Here is a 20,178-nt window from a genome sequence, read left to right as displayed (position 1 = left end):
CTTGTCGGCATTTCTATGTTTGCCGGACCAGCCGTCCCTTTTCAAATCTCCTGTAGTTTTAAGATATTTGAAGGGTCTCCCTAATAAATTCCCTCCTACTCCCTTTATTGTGCCTCAATGGGACTTAAATCTTGTCTTAACATACTTGATGGGTGCTCCCTTTGAGCCCTTACACAAGTGTCCTATGAGGCTTTTGACTTTTAAGACAGTCTTCCTTGTTGCAATTACCTCGGCAAGGAGGGTAAGTGAGCTTCAAGCTCTTAGTTCCAAGCCCCCATTCTTGAACATTCATGCTGAACAAATGGTTCTTAGGACCAGGGCTGCTTTTCTCCCCAAGGTGGTGACTCCCTTCCACCTAGGACAATCCATTACCCTCCCTACCTTTTTATCCTCCACCACACCCTTCCAAGGAGGAGGATAGATTACACCGTCTGGACCCTAGGAGGGCGGTGAGCTTTTACCTGGACAGAACTAAAGACTGTCGAGTGGATGACCAACTCTTCATTGGGTTTGCTGGCTGCAAAAAAGGAAGAGCGGTTCATAAAATAACTCTCAAGATGGATCATCCTCTGTATAAAGATCTATTACTCTTTGGCCTGTAAGGAGACTCCAAAGGGTATAACGGCACATTCTACAAGAGCTAAATCGTCAACCTCTGCATTGTCTAGAGGTGTTACTGTAAAGGATATTTGTAAGGCCGCAACCTGGTCCTCCTCCACACTTTCGCGAAGCATTACTGCTTGGATACTGAAGTGAGGAGGGACGGTCACTTTGCGTGCTCTGTCCTCCAGGATTTTCTGGTATAGGAGAGTGGACACCCTCCTCCGTGAGTGGGGACTGCTGTGGGACTCTATTCACAAGGTGAGGAATCCACTGGCAGATGTATCTATCAGAAGAACAAGTTACTTACCTTCAGTAACGCTTTTTCTGGTAGATACAGTATCTGCCTGTGGATTCCTCACTGACCCACCCGCCTCCCCGTTGTCCACTCTTCTATACCAGAGTAACTGTATTGTATGTGTTTTATGGTCAAAGAAAATGTTATTTCAGATGTTTTCTTATATTTGCTCACACTGGTTGTTATCTTGACTATCGTGTACTGTGTATACTATGCATATATATATACTGTTATTGGTCCGTCCGTGTGCCTCGAAGGCGCGGAAAAAAGAGCGGAACTGAGGTCATCACGCCGGCGTGGGCCTGTTATGGGCGTCGGTGACGTCAGCGGAGTCGCGTGCGATGCCGTGTCTCTATGACGTCCAAGTCCACGTCGGCGCAAAGCTACAAAAAGAATTTCCGAATGTTGCTGACGCAAGGGGATATTCACAAGGTGAGGAATCCACAGGCAGATACTGTATCTACCAGAAAAAGCGTTACCGAAGGTAAGTAACTTGTTAACCTGTAAGAAACAGTAGTTAGTATTAGATTCCTTACCGCCCCACCCATCCTCCCCGTTCTGCGAACCGATATCTAGGGTTAAGGTCATCCCCTTTCAGGGCCCTAGTTTCAATGGCACCAGTGTTGGTTTTTAACATGGCTCTGCGTTTCTGGCGCGGAAAAGCTGTGTCTAAGAACTGACGTCAGCACGCGGAGGCGGCGTCTAAGTACTCCAACGATGTCATCACGGCGCCGACGACGGACGCGGAGCCGCAGACGACGCCTACCGACGCGCAAGGGTACTGCTACGCAAAAATTTCCGGATCCAGTCTGACGCCTGGGGATATTCTAATGTAAGGAATCTAATACGAACTACTGTTTCTTACAGATATATCGTTACCGAAAGTAAGTAACTTGTAGTTTAAGTACTAAGGCAGAGTTTTTTTGTCAATTTGGGGCTGCTTTTCATATTCACAAATCCATCACACTCCCAATTTTTTTTCTCTGCCTCACCCTTCGAACAAGGAAGATAGCCTCCATTCCCTGGACCCCAAAAGAGCTTTAAACTTTTACATCAATTGCACCAAAGACCTACGGTGGACTATCCTCTTTTTGTGGCTCTCAAGGGCGAAGAAAGGTAAGGTGGTAAGTCCCTAGTTGGAGATCTGCACAATTGTACTCCTAGTTGTTTTGTTCATCTCCGGCTGTGTGGAAAAAATTGAGAAATAAACTGATGTTGGCACGTCTGGATACTGCTTATATGCCGCTCCTATCCAGCCCTTCTGGGGTGGGACAAACTAAAGTTCCACCTGACAGCTTACCGGAGCGGTGCTAGGAACATTGTAGGATCCAGTCTGCGTCTGTGATATTCCAAAGGTAAGGAATCTGCGGTTAAACTATCCACTCATAAAAGCGTCACCAAAAGTAATTAACTTGCTTATTACACATGAGACAGACGCAGATTTTCAGATACCTGTCCTGCAGTCCCTCAAATGTTGCCTGCAGCTCAAGGTAGGCCAGGAGCATTTTCAGTTTGCTGTGTCCCCCTTCGGCCTCACCCAATGTCCTATGGGTATTAACTAAAGTGATGGCGGTGGTTACTGTCCATTTGGAGGTAAGGGATACCAATATTTCATAACCTCAATGAGTGGTTGTTAAAGGGAGTTTTGCCACAGTCTGTCTTAGATCTCTAGAGGACGGCAGACCTTCTGACCTCTTAAGGGTGCTCGCTCAATGAGCCGAAGTTGTTCCTGACTCCTTCACAGAGGCTGCCTTTCATTGTGCCTGTCCTGGGTATGGTCCAATTCAGGGTCTTCCCTCAGTTGCCACAAGTCCAGGACATTCAAGATATGATCCTGATGTTTCAGCCTCAGTCCTGGATCTCGGTATAAGCAGCTGTGAGGCTTTTTGTTTGCCTTTTAGCCTCCTGGATCCTCCTCCTCAACTGTTCAAGGTGGCGCTTGCAAGCTCTGCAATAGACTCTAAAGTTCCAGTGGAGTTGTGTGCAATTTGTCTGGAATTGAAGGGCTGCCAGCCATCCATCGAAGGAAGGCTGGTACAAGTTCTCACGAATAACACAACTATGTGGTACTATAACAAACAGTGCTGAGTGGGATCAAGGGCCCGGTCTAAGCAGATCTGCACTTCTGGAATTGGTGCGAGAGTCTGGGCATTTCCCTGATAGTGAACCAATTTATCGCCAGGGCGAATGAGCTCAGCTGATTGCATCTGGCGGATCACAGATGGTAATGGCTCCACAAGGTGGCACAGAGCATCTTTTGCTAGTTAGGAGAACCCTGGCTAGATAATTTTGCCACAGTCCAGAACACCAGGTCAATGGTTTTGTGGGTTGATGTTTCTGCAGTAACACTTGCTAGGATATGTATTTCAGCTGAAACTGAGCAACCTGCTCCTGAACACCTTCCCGTCACTACCTGTCCGGTCGCTAAAAACTGGAATGACTATGGCTAAGTCAATCTAGTGATTATGGATTGAGCCGGCAGAGTGGGGCCTGGAACATCTATGCATAATCATCTGCCCTCCGATCAGGCTCCCATAACCTTTCACAGCAACAGGGCATGTCTTTCCCACCCAAGCAAACACAATCTACACCTCAATGCATGGAATTTGAGCTGCAGCAGTTAAGTGAAATTGATATGCCACCTGAGGTGTTGGATGTCATCCTCGTTACCAGGCGTCCTTCCATTAAGTCCATCTACGCCATGCGCTGAGACAAATATGGGTCAAGGTGTGGAGTTCGCAAAACAGACAGCTTACAATGCAAATAATATAAACTGTCTGAAGTCCTTGTTTTTTTTTTCTTTGGCACCACAAGCCCAAGCAGTGGGCATGTTTATAGATGATTTGTCTGCCCTTTCGGCCTCTTAAATTTTTTGGACCAACTGTCCTTGTTTTAACTCTATTGTGATGCAGTTTATCAAAGGTTTGACACTTTTGCTCCCAAACTGTTTATGGTCCCACAGTGAAATTCTTAACCTGGTGTTTCTGTTTCTCATGTGTACTCCCTTCAAGCCAATGCACAGCTGCTTAATGTTTTTTCTGACAATAAAGACCCCTTCCTCATTGAGATCACTTAACTCATGTGTACCTCAGGCATTCCCGGTGCAACTGCTTTACACCACCTGTTTTTTCATAGACAATTGGTTCTGCGTGTTTAGAAATCTCTCTTGCCTAAATTGTGCTTTCTTTCCATATTGAGCAATCCATCACTGTCCCACCATTCTTTGCCCCTCATCACCCTTCGAAATAATAGGTGAGTCTCCAACGATAGGAGCCCAAAAGTTTCAAATTTTTATTTTGATCATACCATGGGCCATCAGAAGGACTGTTAAGAGGGCTCTGTCAAGGTGTATAGTCCTTCTCAAGCCCGAAGGTACTCCCTAACGTACTGGCAAATTTATTTCCTCTACAACGTAGGGGTTCCGCTATGATCCCACTAACGCTTGAGTTTTTCTACAGTAGGAGATGGAGTGTAGCGAACTTCAGTAGACCATGGTCGAAACGGATCCCCGTGTTAAATACACTGGGAAGGGGTGTCCAAACCAGGGATGGAGGTATCAGCTTGGAAAATAGGCTTGGGGTTTTGTCTGATTTGAATTAATGTGATTGACTCCAGAGGGCTGAAAGAACTGTGGATATGAAAGTAGCAGAGTTTGGTAGAATGTATGGTCCCATGAAACAGGGAATGGCCCAAACTAACAAGGCCCCTACACCTCGAATAAACTCACTGGAGGGATTCCACCTCACAGGGCAGCCCTTAGAGAATAGGGATTCCGGACAATTAATTTGCTCTAACCCTTTCGGGGAATGTGACTGCCCTGGATTAGAGGGGCTCCCACCAGAGACTTATTGCCACATGTCCACTGGCATAGAATATCAACAGTGACTGAGGGCGTGACCCTAGGAGCTAAAATCTCGCAGGATCCATCCTGCATCCTACAAGGCGAGGCAGGGTCGGCTTTCCTTTCATGGAACCTCGCTGGAATTGGCAATAAGATAACATCCCCAGAATGGTGTAGTTTTGTTGACCAGTATGACATCATCCTTTTCCAGGAATCCTGGTCGATGGTTCCAGTGTATCGCTTGGGGTTCCTTAATTTCCAGGCTCCTGCTACCAAGAAATCTAAAGGTCGTCCAGCAGGTGGTTTGATAATTTGGGTTCGACAATCCTTATGCTGTAAAGTGCAACAAATCAGTTCTCCATCGAATGACATCCTGTCAGTCAAAATCACATGGGCAAATGGTCATGGGGTGGCTATTTACAACATTTATGCAAGGGGGACGGCAGGGGGACAAACATCTGAGGTAATCTCTGCTCTTGACCATCAGCTTGAGGCCCTCCCAACACAGTTGTCTATTATAGTAGGTGGAGATTTCAATACTACTTTTGAACCTCTTGGACAAGAGGATCAATTTCTTGCTGCTGAGGAGGACAGTAATTGGGGCGTCCCTCAGCTTGAATTACCAGCCGTAAGATGATGGTCAGCTGTAGCCATACAGCTCAAGGCCTTATGCTTAGTGAGAGGGCTTAGCGCAGCAAATGGGCGCACCCTGTCTGACCGCCTGGGAGAAAATACATTTGATAATGGCAGGTATTCCAGCCGCATAGATTACTTTCTGGTGGATATAAGAGGATGGCACTGTCTGATAGATATGACTGTTAAAAATAGGATGGAAAGTGACCATAATCCACTTTGTATGGAATTGCTAGCACAAAAGGGGACTAGAGAACCGAAACCGGGGCGTGGGAAAGTCACCCTAGATATTGTTGCCTCTAATAACATGCGTCACATTAAATGGGGTAGATTCATTGAGAACCCTGAAAAGTTGGAGGTCCTTAAAAATATGGTCGTTGAAGAAGTGGCTAATTTAAACACTCACATTAGTAAGCAAGACTTTCCCCAAATAATGCTTGAGGCACATACCCACTTTTTCACAAAACTCCAATTGATCTTCAGGAAGATTATAAAACCAGATAAGGGAAACAAAAAACAACTCAAGGTGGGGTGGTATAACAATGCTTGTAAATTAGGCCGTCAAAACCTGAGCACAGAAATAAGATGTAGGAATCCCTTAGGTGTGAGAAAGGCAAGGGAGACATATAGGCAAGCTCAGAAAGTAGCAAAAAAACAGTGGGATGAGGATCAGTGGCGTGATCTGAAATCAGCCTGTGAAGCAAAGGACTCAAAACAATATTGGGCCATTGTTAAGTGGGATAGAGGAGGTGTAGCTGAACCCCCCCCCCCCCCCCCCCCCCCCAAACAATGTTGGCAAACAACAATGGGTAGATTTTTTAAGACCACAATACGCTCGTAACCCAGCTGAAGAAGAGTGTCCTGTACCCCCAACAATTTTTTATCAAAGTCAGCTTTTCACAACTAAAGATGTCAGTTTAGCGTTAGACTGTGTGACTGGGGGAAGAGCTCCAGGCATGGATGGCATCCCAGCTGACGTGTTTTTAAGTGATAGATAGTCTTGGTGCCAGTACTTTGAGTGTTTAGCTAACTCTGTGGCTAGGGGTGCGCCAATCCCATCTTCATGGAAACGCGCTGAAATAATTCCAGTTTTTAAAAAGGGTGACAAATTTCTACACGGTAATTATAGACCTATCAGTCTTATAGACTCAGCCCAAAAACTTATAGGTCGTTTAGTGCAAAATAAATTGCAAATATGGATAGAAGAACACAATATTTTGTCTCCATATCAAGCTGGCTTTCGACCATGTACTAGTTCAATTGACCAGGTCTTTTACTTCATAGCACTTTACTGGAGGAATGTGGCCTTAACCAATGGGACACTTTACGCGGTCTTTGTAGACCTGAAATCAGCTTTCGATTTAGTCCCCCGTTCCAAACTTTGGAGGGTTCTCGCTGAAGCAGGGATGTCCCCGGAACTATTGACTCTTCTCTTCCGCCTGCATGAGAACAACTACGCCAGAATCAAATGGGGGGCACAGGGTGAGGTGACCGACTCATTCCCTGTCGAGCGTGGTGTTCGGCAGGGGTGTGTTCTGGCACCCACGCTGTTTTCATTATACATCAACGGCATAGTGGATCATCTTAGCCGTTCCCCCACTGATGCTCCCATTTTAGCTGGGGCCCGTGTGCCTGTTCTCATGTTCGCGGACGACACGTTGGTTGTTTCCTGGACCCCGAGTGGGCTCTAGAAGGCTGTGAATGCATTTGGAGAATTTTGTCAACTGCGTGGACTTGAGATAAACACCTCAAAAACCAAGTTCATGTCCCTGAATCAGCGGAAAACATTCAAAGGTACAATTAATTTTAATGGAACTCCACTAGAGCAGGTAGAGGCATTTACGTATTTATGAATATCTCTCCAGAGTAACATGAGCTGGAAAAGTCATATTGACATGGCTGTTCTAAAATTCCACCAGCTTGCGGGTGCCTTAGCCATCAAGCATAAACTTCTCTTACCAAGCCAATTACACCTGCCTTAGAGATCTACAATATGAAGGTTATAAGCGCCTTTCTGTATGGTTCAGAACTATGGGGATTTAATTATTTGAACCAACTAACAAAGGCGGAGAAAACATTTCTACGCTGTTTAGTCGGGGTCCCCCAAAGTACTCCCACTGTTCCGCTTTTATATGATCTTGGCAGGAAAAAAATTGAGGATATAGCACGGTTACGGCCTCTATTATATTGGAGATGTATCTGGACAACCCCAGAACTAGCTCACTATGCCCTTGCATTAAAGGATATCATCAGGGCAGATCGTTTTCATTCTATCCCATGGCTTAAAGAGATATGGGGTTTATTATCAAAGCTGGAACTTGACCACCTATGGGAAGACTCAGACGTCTCAAGGTTCCCATCAAAAATAAATCTGAAAAAAAAGTATTGGGAAATGATTTGGATGTCCGCCCATAGTACCTGTGTAAACACTAATTTAACTGGACGTTTCCTTGAATTCAAACCTCGTCCACTCTGTGAGGCTTATTGGGATAATATAGAGGGTCCGTTTGACCGAAAACTGTATTTCCAGTTTAGAACTGGGACTCTTCCTGTAAAAGCTTTTAGCTATAAATGGTCAGTAACCCGGGATGATAAATGTCACAACTGTAAAGATCTGACTGAGAACATAGCCCATATGTTGTTTGTATGTCCCCTTTATACAAACCCTCGTCGTAAGTGGCTAAAACCAACGTGTATTAACTTGGGCACCCGGAGGTATATTGAGGCTCTAAGGATATTGGAGTCAGATTGTTCGCCCTGTATAGCGATTGCTGTTGCTAAATTTTTAAGGTGGGCTTGGATTATACGCACTTTCACTTTACAGTCCATAGAAGCTAGCTAAAGAACTCTAAGACATCTAAAAACGCAAGAACAATCTTCATTTTATGCATAATTTTAGTTGTTTAAAGTACCCTTTTAAAAATGTTAATTCTGTAAATGACAGCAATTGAGATTTAATATACTTTTTAACATTGAATTTTGCAATGTAATATTTATAGTGTTTGTGATAGGATGTATACCCTACTTTTATGACATGCTGTCGAATAAAGCTTTGAAAATTGATTGTATAGTCCTCTCCATTAAAGTCTGCTATGCACTGGCCAAACTACAGATTCTGCAAGGACTGATGGGCCATTCCTCCAAGGCCACGGCTGCTACCATTCCATAAGCTTGCGGGGTGCTTGTTCTTGACCTCTACCAGGCTGCAAAGTGTTAATCTGTGTACACATTCACAAAACTCTACTGCCTTGAAAGCCAGGGCCTATGAGAAGGACATTTCTTCCTTTCTGACCTGCAGAATTTGGTCATCAGAGTCCACTCCACAGACCCTTCACCTTTGGAAGGTACTGCTGCAGTATTTAGTCTAATGGTGAGGAATTTGCAGTTAGAAGTATCCATCATGAGAACAAATTACTTTCCTTCACTAACTCTTTCTCTGGTGGGTACTCTAACTTCAGATCCCTCACTACCCTCCCACGTTCTCCTTCCTAGGAGCGGCCTCTTTAAAAGTCTAAAATGGTCCTTAGAGATCGGCACGCTGTTTCCCGCTATTTGTTTATACTATCATTTCTTATTGTGTGGAAGAAGAAAGATGCAAGAAAGTACATCAAGTTTTTGATAGGGTCGTGAATCCTGTGCTAAGAGGCCCTCTGCATCTGGAAATTGCTGGAACGTCAGGACATTTTCCTGGTTGTACAACAGCTGGTGGGATCTCTGAAAACGAGGGCAGACTATCTCAGCTGTCAATGACTGGTGCTCCACAATTCACTTATACACCCGGAGGTGGTGCAAGGTCTGTTTGGCACATGAGGAGAACCTTGGCTTGATGTATTCGCCACAAGAACGTGCAATGTCAAATCTTCTGTGCATTGGAGTTTCCAAAGCTTTTGCTTGTAGTGGAACTCTGGACTCTTGTAAAGCTTACCGCTAATACCACTCCTGCCCTGAGTTCTCAAGAAGATCAGGACAGACCAGGCCCAAGGTATCCTGGTGGCTCTGGACTGGGCACAGATTATGGTATCCAAAAACTCTGGGCATGGGCATTTGTCCTCCAATCAGGCTTGTCCCTTAGTCAGGATGATCTGGCTCTGTAGAGTCCTGCACCCGACCCTTTTCTCGCTCTATCTCCATGCTTGGAAATTGTGTTGTGGCAACTGAGTGTTTTAGATCTTCCTCCTGAGGTTGTTGATCCTATTCTGTCAGCCTGGTGTCCCTCAATGAAATCTGTTTAGGACACAAGTTTGTGGTTTGGTGTTCAGCCAAACATGTTAACCCACTTCATGCCAAAATGTCTGAGATATTGCTGTTTTCATTGTCATTGGCCCAACAAGCACTGTCTTGGGGGCACTATTAAGGGGTATTTGTGAGCTATCCTGGCTGTCCTTGTTTAAGTCACTTTTAATGACTGAAACTGGTTATTTTTAAAGGTTTGCACTCCTCTGTTAGATTTGAATTTAGTATCGACCTACTTGACAAATATGATGTGTTCACCGTTTGAAACCTGCGCATAGCTGTTCTTTCAGACATCTGACTCTTAAAACAATCTTCTTGGTTGTCATTACATCACCTTGGAGGATGAGCGACCTACAGGCCCTATCCGTTCACCCGCCATGTACTACCTTTTACCCAGACAGATTTGTTCTACAAATGCGTGCCTCCTTTCTACTTAAGGTGGTGACCCCCGTTCACGTTTGTCAGACTATTACCATTCTGATGTTCTTTGCTTCCCCCTCCCCTCTATGAGGAGAGACTCCATTGTTTGGATCAAAGAGACCCCTTTGATTTTATATCGCTTATAACAAGGAATCCTGACTGGATGATCAGCTTTTCATTGAATTCACTGGAGCAAAGTGGGGAAAGGCAGTGCAATAGAGGACTATCTCTCAACGGATTGTACTATGCATAAAGAACTGCTATGGATTACTGAAAAATCAGCTTCTGGAAGGATTGAGGCCTCACTCCACCAGAACTAAGGCTAAAACTACTGCATTGCCACACGTTACCTGACCTCAACATCTCCAGGAGGCCACATTGATATCGCTCCATACATTCACAAAGCAAAATTGTTTTGCCAGCCTGGTCTGTAAAAACTGCCATTTTGCTCACTTGGTCTTGCAGCACTTTTGTTTATGCCAGTTTGCATTACCTCGTCCGGGCCGTTTATTACTGGGCTATTTATTGCTAGGTAACAAATCTGTGGTTAGATGTTTCTTCCAGAAGAACAAGTTACTTACCTTTGGTAATGCCGTTTCTGGTAGGTACTCCATCTAACTGCAGATTTCTTACCGCCCCACCCCTTCTCCCCTCTCTGCCTACTGGACTCCTTCCTCTGGAAAATCCTCCTTATATTCAATGCACTGGCCACAACCATTCTGCTGTGTCTCCATGTCTGTCAGTGTGTAATATGTCCTAAAAAATCCGGACGTCTGCGCACCAGGGTGGTTCATATATATGCACTTCACACATCGCATCCGGTGCAGACAACATACACATGGAGCAGTTGGTGCCACCTATTGGTGCGTAGAAATGCTTCTGGCTCTTCGAGGGCCAGTCTGATGCCTTGGGAATATTCTACTGTAAGAAATCTGCGGTTAGTCTCTAGCAGAAAAAGCTCTATCTATGTTCCTTTAGTTAACTATTGTCTGTTTGCACTATTAAATTGATATTCATATTATTTTTTGCATTTAGAAGGAGACGAGGAAGATGAAGCCAATAAAATTGAAGCCTTACACAAGAGGAGAAATTTGTTGGCAGCCTTTAGCAAGCTTATTATCTATGATATTGTGGACATGCATGCTGCTGCAGATATCTTCAAGCACTACATGAAGGTAAGAAGAGATTCCTTCCAAACCTTGTCAGCTAGACTACATAGAAGGGGCTGGTGAGTGCATGCGTCTGACATTGGTCATCCTACCTTCTTGCCATTTGCTTCTATAATTGATTGTGGTTACGGTTAGACATTTGTAAAAACCCTCAGTTGCGGAACATGCTTAGGAGTGACTGTAGGAAACTGGCTCAGTATATACTATACCAAAATGAGGTATAGTGTGAGTCCAGTAGAACCCCAAAGGTAGGTAGTTGTAAAAGTAGATAAAACATTACTCTCCATTTGAGGTAGTGTTGGCGAGCAGTAAGGCTTTATCAGAGGGCTGTGTTAAGCATTTGATGTACTAACTCAGGCAGCAAATTATGTCACACACTCGGAGACTGAACTCGGACGAATTTGTTTGTTTAAAAAATATTTAGTTATTTCATTTCTAGAGCCAAGCCTGGTACAGGTAAGTGAAGTAATACTTTGCAAAATCTTATGCTGCGATTTACAGTTGAATGCAGGTTGAAATGCAAGTTGAATTATAGGTAAGCCAACAGTGCGAAGTTACTTTTCAATTAGTTTAAAGATTAATGTGCATGTTACTTTTTTGGATTACTTTTTAAATTACTTTTACCTGATATGCCTAGCCATCACACTGAGACATTTCCTAGACCAAAGGTAAGTAATTCACTTTTAGTAGGTTTGCCGTTTTTCAATGTTTCATATATACCAACTCCACACATGAAAGAATTTTCAAGGAAAAACAGTCAATGTATTCTTATGGGAGGAATTGAAGTAACGGTTTGCATGTAAGTACGTATTTGTGGGAGATGGTATTCTGGGGTTAGAACCAGGGTTCTCCCAGGATCAAGGGTGCACTCTTATAACAGCCTCAGCGGCACTAGGGCAGCAGAGTGCTGAGTCCCAATGTTATCTAATGAGGGATAGGGGGCCTCTGGTTGGTGGCTGCTCACAAGCTGGCCACAAGGTTGTGGGAGCAATGCTCCTGGTGTTAGGCTCAGGGCAAAGGGGATCCGACTTAGCACCTAAAGTACACCACAGTGGCACAGTGGCGGCTTGGTGCAGGATGCCGTTTTGGCGTTGGGTGCCCTGTTGATTTCAATGGGGATTCTCTGGTTGCAACAAACACTGCAGGATCTGGCTCAATGATCTTCTGGAGGTGACCACCGGTTGGAGAGGTAAGTTGGGATGCTGGGACACACAAGGGTTGGCCACTCAAGTGTGGGACGTCGGTGCAGAGGTGTCTTTATGCAACCATTTTTTTTTTAACCCCTCCGGTCGCGTGGATCCGCCAGAAAGGGTCTGTAGACGTCGACTGGAGATTCAAGGTAGGTCAGAGATCACCAGATCTCAGGTCAGGCTTGCCCGGGAATCCTCGTGGTGTTGGGCCACTCTAACTCGGGCCATTGGCATTGGTTGCATAGTGGTGCAGACTCATGGATTTGTCCAGAGCCAGAGTCTATGAATGGGCAAATCCAGTACTATTGGGAGACAAAGTCTTGGGTTTGGAAGGCAGGGCAGGTCCTTATGGTTTCTTGAGGGCTGCTGGCTTCAGGACACACCAGGATTACGCTGGAGCAGGTTCGAGGTGGGGATAGGCCGGTAGTGGTGGGGCCAAGTCAGTGAGTGTCCTCCTCTTAGTTCAGTGCTGCTTTTTCGGTCCTTTTCTTCTGGTCGGGTATTGTCTGTGGAGGCAAAGTTCGGGGTTGCCCCTTAATACTGGATTTAGGGGTGTTAAGGTAGGTAAAGGTCGGGACCAGTTGGTCCCTTCCTTGGGGTGGGTACACACCCCGATTTATGCCACCCTCCAGTGAGGGGGCATAGGTTTCTCTATCTGGTAGGCTGGGTCCTCCCTATCTGTGGGATGGCTGAGACTGAGAGTTGTGCTTCACCTTGCCTCCCCCACCTGAGGGTTGGGGTTGGCAAAGGTGGGCATACCTCCCTTCCTCAATTGGCTTTTCACCCAAAGTGGGGGTCAGAGCTGGTGGGGGGCCAGTTGCTGTAGCTCACAAATCCGGCTAGCCTTTGAAGCTTCCCCTTCTTGGACCCTGCCCATCTTGGGGGAGGAGGCTTTGCATCTCGTCCCAGGATGCAAATTTTGCCATACCGCCAAGAGCAGCAGGCTCTCCTCCCAGGGGTTCAGAAACATGTCTGGTGGTGGCAGCTGGCGAGCAGCCAATCAGCCAGAACACTAGACTTAGGTCGTTTTTCAGGGGACATCCCTAAGATGCCCTCTGAGTGCATGTTTCATTAAATCCTACACTAGCATCAGTGTGGGGTTAATGTACTGAGAAGCTTGATACCAAACTTCCCAGTTTTCAGTGAAGCCATTATGGTGCTGTAGAGTTCTTAATGACAAAATCTCAGTACTGTATGCTCTTATTGGCATTGCTGCCCTTACAATGTCTAAGAAGTGGCTTAGACACTGTAGGGGTGCAGGCTCATGCACCTGTACCCTCACCACTGGTATAGTGCCCCCAGCTAGAGGGGTGGCTGATCTATGCCAGGGAAGTGAGTTGTAGGGGGGCGAGGGGTCGGTGTGTGTGTGTATAAAAAGGTACAGGGCCTCTAAGGTTACCATTTATGAGGGACTGACATGTGGCCTAAGCGTGCCAATTGGGCTTTGTTTTAATGCAGTTTAAGGAAAGAACATAAGCCCTGGGTACCTTGTTGGCAGGAACCGAGGGCACACTCAAAGTTGGCAAAAAGTGGGGGCAACCATGCAAAAAGAGGGCACTTTCTTACAATGACCTTCAGTAAAATGTATGGTAAAAATTCCCTGAAATTTTTTAGATGCACTCATTGTGACTTGTTTGCATTTAGAATATCCGTGCAATTCATTTTGTTTACTTCCCTATTCCTTACTGAAAAATGTGCTCTCTTCTGGACCATTGATTTGATGAAAATAATAGATAAGCAGTGTGATCTCTTAATAAATTAGTGTTACTAAAATGATTGTTTGATACAGCTATAACAGCTGCACCTTTTGGCACTGCACTTTTCAGTAACTCCTCTCTTGATGTTTTTGAGAATTCAGATCTCTTTAATATATGATGAGAAAATGGCTGAGGGTAGGCATTGAGACCTCTGCAGGAGAAACTTGAGCTTTTTAATCTGTAATAATTTGTTGCAAAGTGTCCCCTTTTTGAGTAGTCGCCCCCAATTTTTCAAATGGGGGTTGCAGAAATACACCCATGGCACAGAAAATTAAATGCTGCTTGTGGACAGCAGTACTTACTTTGTCGTCCATTAGCGTGGCAGTGAAAGCATTGCTTCTCATACAGGGGATACTCATCAATAGTCATAATCTGTGAATTATCCCTGCCTATGTGCGGGATCCCAGAGCATATAGAAAAAAAATATATATATATACTTGAAAACATACATGCAGCCTAAAATGTTTCCAACATGGCAAAAATGCCGAAATTGCACAAGTTTGCATTGTAAGAAAATACCCTCCTAACCATAAGAAAAAGAGGACATGCACTGCAAAGTTGTCCCTCAACAATCCTTTATTTTCACATGGAAAAACTTGTAATTGCTGGCAGTTGCCTGTAGGCTGCATAGCAGAGCAATGATGAAACAAAAAACTGACACCTTGCCTTTAAGGCTTCCAAGGGTTAGGGTGTCCTGCCTTTAAGACCTGCAAGGAGACCTCTGCTCCCATCATGCACCACAGATGACAGGCCAGTCCTTTTTTCCGGCTCCTTCTATGAGGATCCTGGAGTTTGAGCTCTTCAGTTTTTTGACTGATTTTGAATATATTCGACATTTTCTTTGAAACTTCGACATTTCTTGATTCCTAGAAGTATATTCTACAGGTTTTCTGACTTTTACTAATTTTTTTCCAGTCAGAATGCCTGCTTTATTTTGAAAATGTCCTTCCTGTGGCAGGAAAATGGCACTGTCGGACCCACACTTAGTGTGTATTGTGTGTGTTCCTTCTTCACAGAGCCCTGACCAGTGTTACCATTGCCAGAGATTTTCAAAAAGGACTCTGCGTGACAGAGAACGCATCAAGATCTATGCCCAGCTGGAGAGGGATAGAAGCCATCATGGTGGTGGCCATGGAGACATCTAAGACGCCTCTAAAAGCACTATCAAACTGCGTTGTTCCACCTCCCCTAAATCCGGAAAGAAGCAGGTGACAGAATGTTCTCAGTCGACGTCGAGATCGCCGTCGAATAGGCCGAGGCACTCTTCAGCGTCGAGGGACAATTCACCGTCTAAACGTCGAGACCCTCCGCCGCACGGCAGTAAGTTGGCATCGAGGCACAGCACTTTGGGCTCGAAGGCTGTGGGTCCAGAGACACCTGTTAATGCCCCGTCGGCATTGAGGCTTCTGTTGACGGCGAGGCATTCTCCGCCACCCTCGAGAGGGTCGGCGTCGAGAGACTCGCCGGCGAAGACCCTGCCGCGAGTGGACAGACTGTGGACATCGAGAACTTCGTCACGGTCAAGGCATTCCACGCCAAGGAGATCGACGCCAGGAAGACGCCATGTGAGGTCGGGATCACCCCCGGGCGGTAGACGTCGAGACCAATGTCGAGGACAGGGCAGCGTTCTCGTAGCATATCGCTGCACAGGTCGACTAAGGTGGCGCAAACCTTGTCGACCTAGAGGCGTTCGACGTCAAGGAACTGCACTGCAACTGCCCCGGAGGCGGCTCGGCGCAGATAGACGTCGAGATCCCAGTCGACGTCAAGAGCCAATTCCTCCCCAGGGCTGAATATTGTACAGATTTCCCCAGAGAGATCTCCAGGGACTGGCGGACAGGAGTTTTTCAGTCTGTCGCCAAGGTGGCTGTAGGACCTCGGAGGGAGGGGCGACTGCAGAAGTCCGGGCTCGGACTATTCACAGACCTACTCGCCTTCTAGGACCACAAAAGACCTTGAGAGAGATATTCCTGAGAAGCCTTCAAAGTCTCCTCCCAAACGACCCAGGTCGCATTCCACTTGCAGAAGCATCCTAGCAGAGGAAGGGGGGAACAATAAGCAGCAGCTGTCATCCTCCAAGCAGCCTCCAAAACAGTGAAGCATTGCTTCTTCCGCGCCCGTTCCCCACTCCGGTAGGAGGGAGTATCTTTTTTTCATATAGAAGAGTGGAAATCCAGAACAAAAGACAAATGGGTGCTGAATATTGTGCAGCATGGCTACTTGCTGATGTTCAAGTCTCCTCCCCTGCAAGTTCCTCCACAATTGAAGTGCCTTCCACAACGACACAAGCTACTGTTACAAGGCGAGGTGTATACCCTTCTCTCCAAAAAACCCATAGAAGAGGTCCCCCTCCACCAGCGAAACCAAGGTGTTTGCACTAGGTATTTCCTGGTCCAAAAACGAGGAGTAACCAAAGAGTACAGACCTATCCTCGATCTGCGCCTGCTGAACATGTTTATAAGGAAAGAGAAATTTTGGATGCTAGTCCTGCACCAGATATTCCCACATCTCCACCAGGGGGGACTGGATGTATGCCATCGACCTGCAGGACGCCTACTTTCACATTCCTGTGTCGGTGAAGCATCGCAAATTCCTCAGGTTCCTGGTGTCTCAACAGCACTATCAGTACCAAGTACTTATGTTCTGGCTCAAATCTGCCCCGAACGTTTTCCAAGTGCATGGCGGTGGTGGCTGTGTTCCTCTGCAAGCGGAAAATCTTAGTCTATCCCTACCTTGACGACTGGCTCCGAAAGAGTTCCACACCTTCAATCAATCAATCATGACATTTGTATAGCGCGCTACTCACCCAGAAGTGTCAAGGCGCTGGGGTAGAGGGTTCCGTTACTGCTCTAACAGCCAGGTCTTGAGTTGCTTCCTGAAGGAGAGATGGTCCTGGGTTAGACGGAGGTGGATGGGGGAGGGAGTTCCATGTCTTGGCTGCCAGGTAGGAGAAGGATCTTCCACCGGAGGTGGCTCTGCGAATGCGTGGCACAGTGGCGAGGGTGAGGCTGGTCGACCGTAGCTGGCGGGTGGGCGTGTAGAAGGTCAGGCGATTGTTGAGGTACTTGGGGCCCAGGTCGTGGAGAGCTTTGTGTGCGTGGGTGAGGAGTCTGAACGTGATCCTCTTGCTGACGGGGAGCCAGTGCAGGTCTCTAAGGTGGCCGGAGATGTGGCTGTGTCGGGGGATGTCCAGGACGAGGTGCACGGAGGCGTTCTGGATGCGTTGGAGTCTTTTCTGAAGTTTGGCTGTGGTTCCGGCGTAGAGGGTGTTTCCATAGTCCAGCCGGCTGGTGACGAGTGCCTGGGTGACCGTCTTCCTAGTTTCGGTGGGGATCCATCGGAAGATCTTTCGGAGCATGCGCAGGGTGTTGAAGCACGATGATGAGACGGCGTTGACTTGTCTGGTCATAGAGAGGGAAGAGTCTAGGACGAAGCCCAGGTTGCGTTCGTGGTCCGTTGGCTTGGGAGTGGTGCCCAGGGCGGGGGGGCCACCAGGAGTCGTCCCAGGCGGAGGGCGATGGTCCCAGGATGAGGACTTCCGTCTTGTCTGAGTTCAGTTTCAGGCGGCTGTTCTTCATCCACTCGGCGACGTCTTTCATCCCTTTGTGTAGGCTGGTTCTGGCTGTAGCTGGGTCGTTGGTGAGGGAGAGGATCAATTGGGTGTTGTCGCTGTAGGAGATTATGCTGAGGTAGTGTTGGCGTGCGATGGTGGCGAGGGGGCTCATATAGACGTCGAAGAGGGTGGGGCTGAGCGATGATCCCTGTGGTACACCGCAGATGACTTCGGTGGCCTTGGATCTGAACGGGGGGAGGCGGACTCTCTGGGTTCTTCCGGCGAGGAATGAGACGATCCACTCCAGTGCCTTCTCTTGGATTCCGATGTTGCTGAGGCGTTGCACAAGGGTGCGATGGCAGACGGTGTCGAACGCTGCGGAAAGGTCCAAGAGGATGAGGGCCGCTGTTTCCCCTTTGACGAGGAGGGATCTGATGTCGTCAGTGGCTGCGATGAGGGCCGTCTCGGTGCTGTGGTTGGCTCGGAAACCGGATTGCGAGTGGTCGAGGGATCCGTTTGTCTCGAGGAAGGCGGCAAGCTGTCTGTTGACTGTCTTCTCGATGACTTTGGCAGGAAAAGGGAGGAGTGAGATGGGGCGGAAGTTCTTGAGGTCGGTGGGGTCCGCTGTTGGTTTCTTCAGGAGGGCGCTGAGCTCGGCGTGCTTCCAGCAGTCCAGGAAGGTGACGGTGTTAAAGGAGGCGTTGATGATGTCCCGGAGTTGGGGTGCGATGATGGAGTCGGCCTTGTTGAAGACGTGGTGGGGACAAGGGTCGGTTGGGGATCCGGAGTCGATGGTGTTCATCGTGCGGGTGGTGTCTTCGGTGCTGACCCGGGTCCAGGCGATGAGGGTGCTGGTGGGGTGTGTGGGTTCGGTGGTTGGGTGCGTGGTTGTTGCGCCGAAGCTGTTGTGTATTTCGGTGATCTTGCGGTGGAAGAAAGCGGCAAGTGAGTCACAGAGGTCTTGCGAGGGAGTGAGGTTGTTGTTTCCGGCGCTGGGGTTGGAGAGCTCTTTGACGATGCTGAAGAGTTCCTTGCTGTTGTGGGCGTGGTTGTCCAGTCCTTCTTTGAATGCGGTTTTCTTGGTGGTGCGGATCAGCTGGTGGTGTTTGCGGGTGGCGTGCTTGAGGGCTGTCATGTTGTCTGTGGTCCGGTCGTTGCGCCAGGCTTTCTCGAGGGTGCAGCAGTTCTTCTTGGAGTTCTTGAGTTCGTCGGTGAACCAAGAGGTTTTCTTGCTGCTGTGTCTGCTGGGAGGGGTCTTCAGTGGTGCGAGGTCATCTGCGCAGTTGGTGATCCACTGTGTGAGGTGGCTGGCTGCTTCGTTGGGGTCCGATGTGCTGGCGGGAGGGTTCTGGCTGAGGGAGGTGGTGAGCTGGTCTGTGGTGATCTTGTTCCAGTTTCTGCGGGGGACCTGTTGCGGGTGGTGGTGGGTCGTGGTTCTTCTGAAGCTGAAGTGGACGCAGCTGTGGTCAGTCCTGTGGAGTGGCTGAAGGAGATGCCCTTGCTGCAGGAGAAGACTGAGTCCAGCGTGTGGCTGGTGTAGTGGGTGGGGGTGTTCACCAATTGCTTGAGACCGAGGTTGTCCAGCAGGGTGGTGGTGTTGCTGTCCTTGTTGTTGTCCAGGTGGAAGTTGAGGTCCCCTAGGAGGATGTAGTCAGCGGAGGTGAGGGCTGATGAAGTATGCAATGTCTTCGCTGAAGTGTGTGCGCGGTCCCTGGGGTCTGTAGATGAGCGTGCCTCTGAGTCTGGTCTTAGGGTTGGTGTGTATCTTAAAGTGGAGGTGTTCGGCGGTGTTGAAGGTGTCGTCGGAGCTGGCGGATGGTGGTATGATGGCGATGCCTCCTCCAGTCTGGTTGACGCGGTCCCTCCGGGTGATCTTGTATCCGTCCGGGATAGCAATGGCGATGTCGGGCGCTGAGGAGGCGTTCATCCAGGTTTCCGTGAGGAAGGCGACGTCTGGTGATGTTGTGTCGAGCAGGTTCCAGAGTTCGACGGCGTGTCTGTGGACGGAGCGGGTGTTGAGCGGGATGCACTTGAGGTGGTTGCTGCTGGTGCTTGGCGGGTGCGGTTCAGGTACGGAGGCAAGTGTATTTGCAGGCTTGGCAGGTGAAGGGTCCGTGGGTGCGCCTCGGGGTGGCTTGGTAGCAGGCGGGGGTTCGGCCGGCGTTGAGTGCGTTGAGGGTGGCGGCGTCGTAGGTCCGTCGTTTGTCCTGGTGTCGGCGCGGGCCAGGGGTCCTGGCGCTGGGCGTGGTCCGGGCGCAGACGAGCTTGCCTTTGGCGTGCCTTCGGAGCACAATCGGCGAACCCGCTGCGCGTGACTGCTGCACGTACGTGCGGACTCTGCCATAAATGGAGAGTGGGGGGGCTGAAGGGGGGAGGAGCAGCTGGGAGGAGGAGCAGCTGGGAGATGGGAGCGGGGTGGCGAATGGGAGAGGGAACAGAAGGAGAGGGGAGGGGCCGCGGGGGAGCAGCGGCAGGGAGTGGGGT

General features: G+C 48.1%; 1 protein-coding gene across 2 annotated transcripts in view; it reads left to right on the top strand.

Annotated features, from left to right (window-relative positions):
* The window catches only part of STAG1 (STAG1 cohesin complex component), a 1,379,617-nt gene that overhangs the window by 1,117,490 nt on the left and 241,949 nt on the right, over positions 1–20,178 (top strand). For both annotated transcript variants that reach the window (XM_086943907.1, XM_086943908.1), the window contains exon 25: positions 11,061–11,200. In XM_086943907.1, coding sequence (XP_086800033.1) covers positions 11,061–11,200 — 140 coding nt within the window. The remainder of the gene's footprint in view (positions 1–11,060; positions 11,201–20,178) is intronic.

The sequence above is a fragment of the Lissotriton vulgaris genome, chromosome 11 (assembly GCF_964263255.1).
Source record: "Lissotriton vulgaris chromosome 11, aLisVul1.2, whole genome shotgun sequence".
In the NCBI taxonomy this organism is placed as follows: domain Eukaryota; kingdom Metazoa; phylum Chordata; class Amphibia; order Caudata; family Salamandridae; genus Lissotriton; species Lissotriton vulgaris.
Note: the sequence above shows the minus strand (reverse complement) of the source record. Positions and strands in the feature narration are given on the sequence as shown.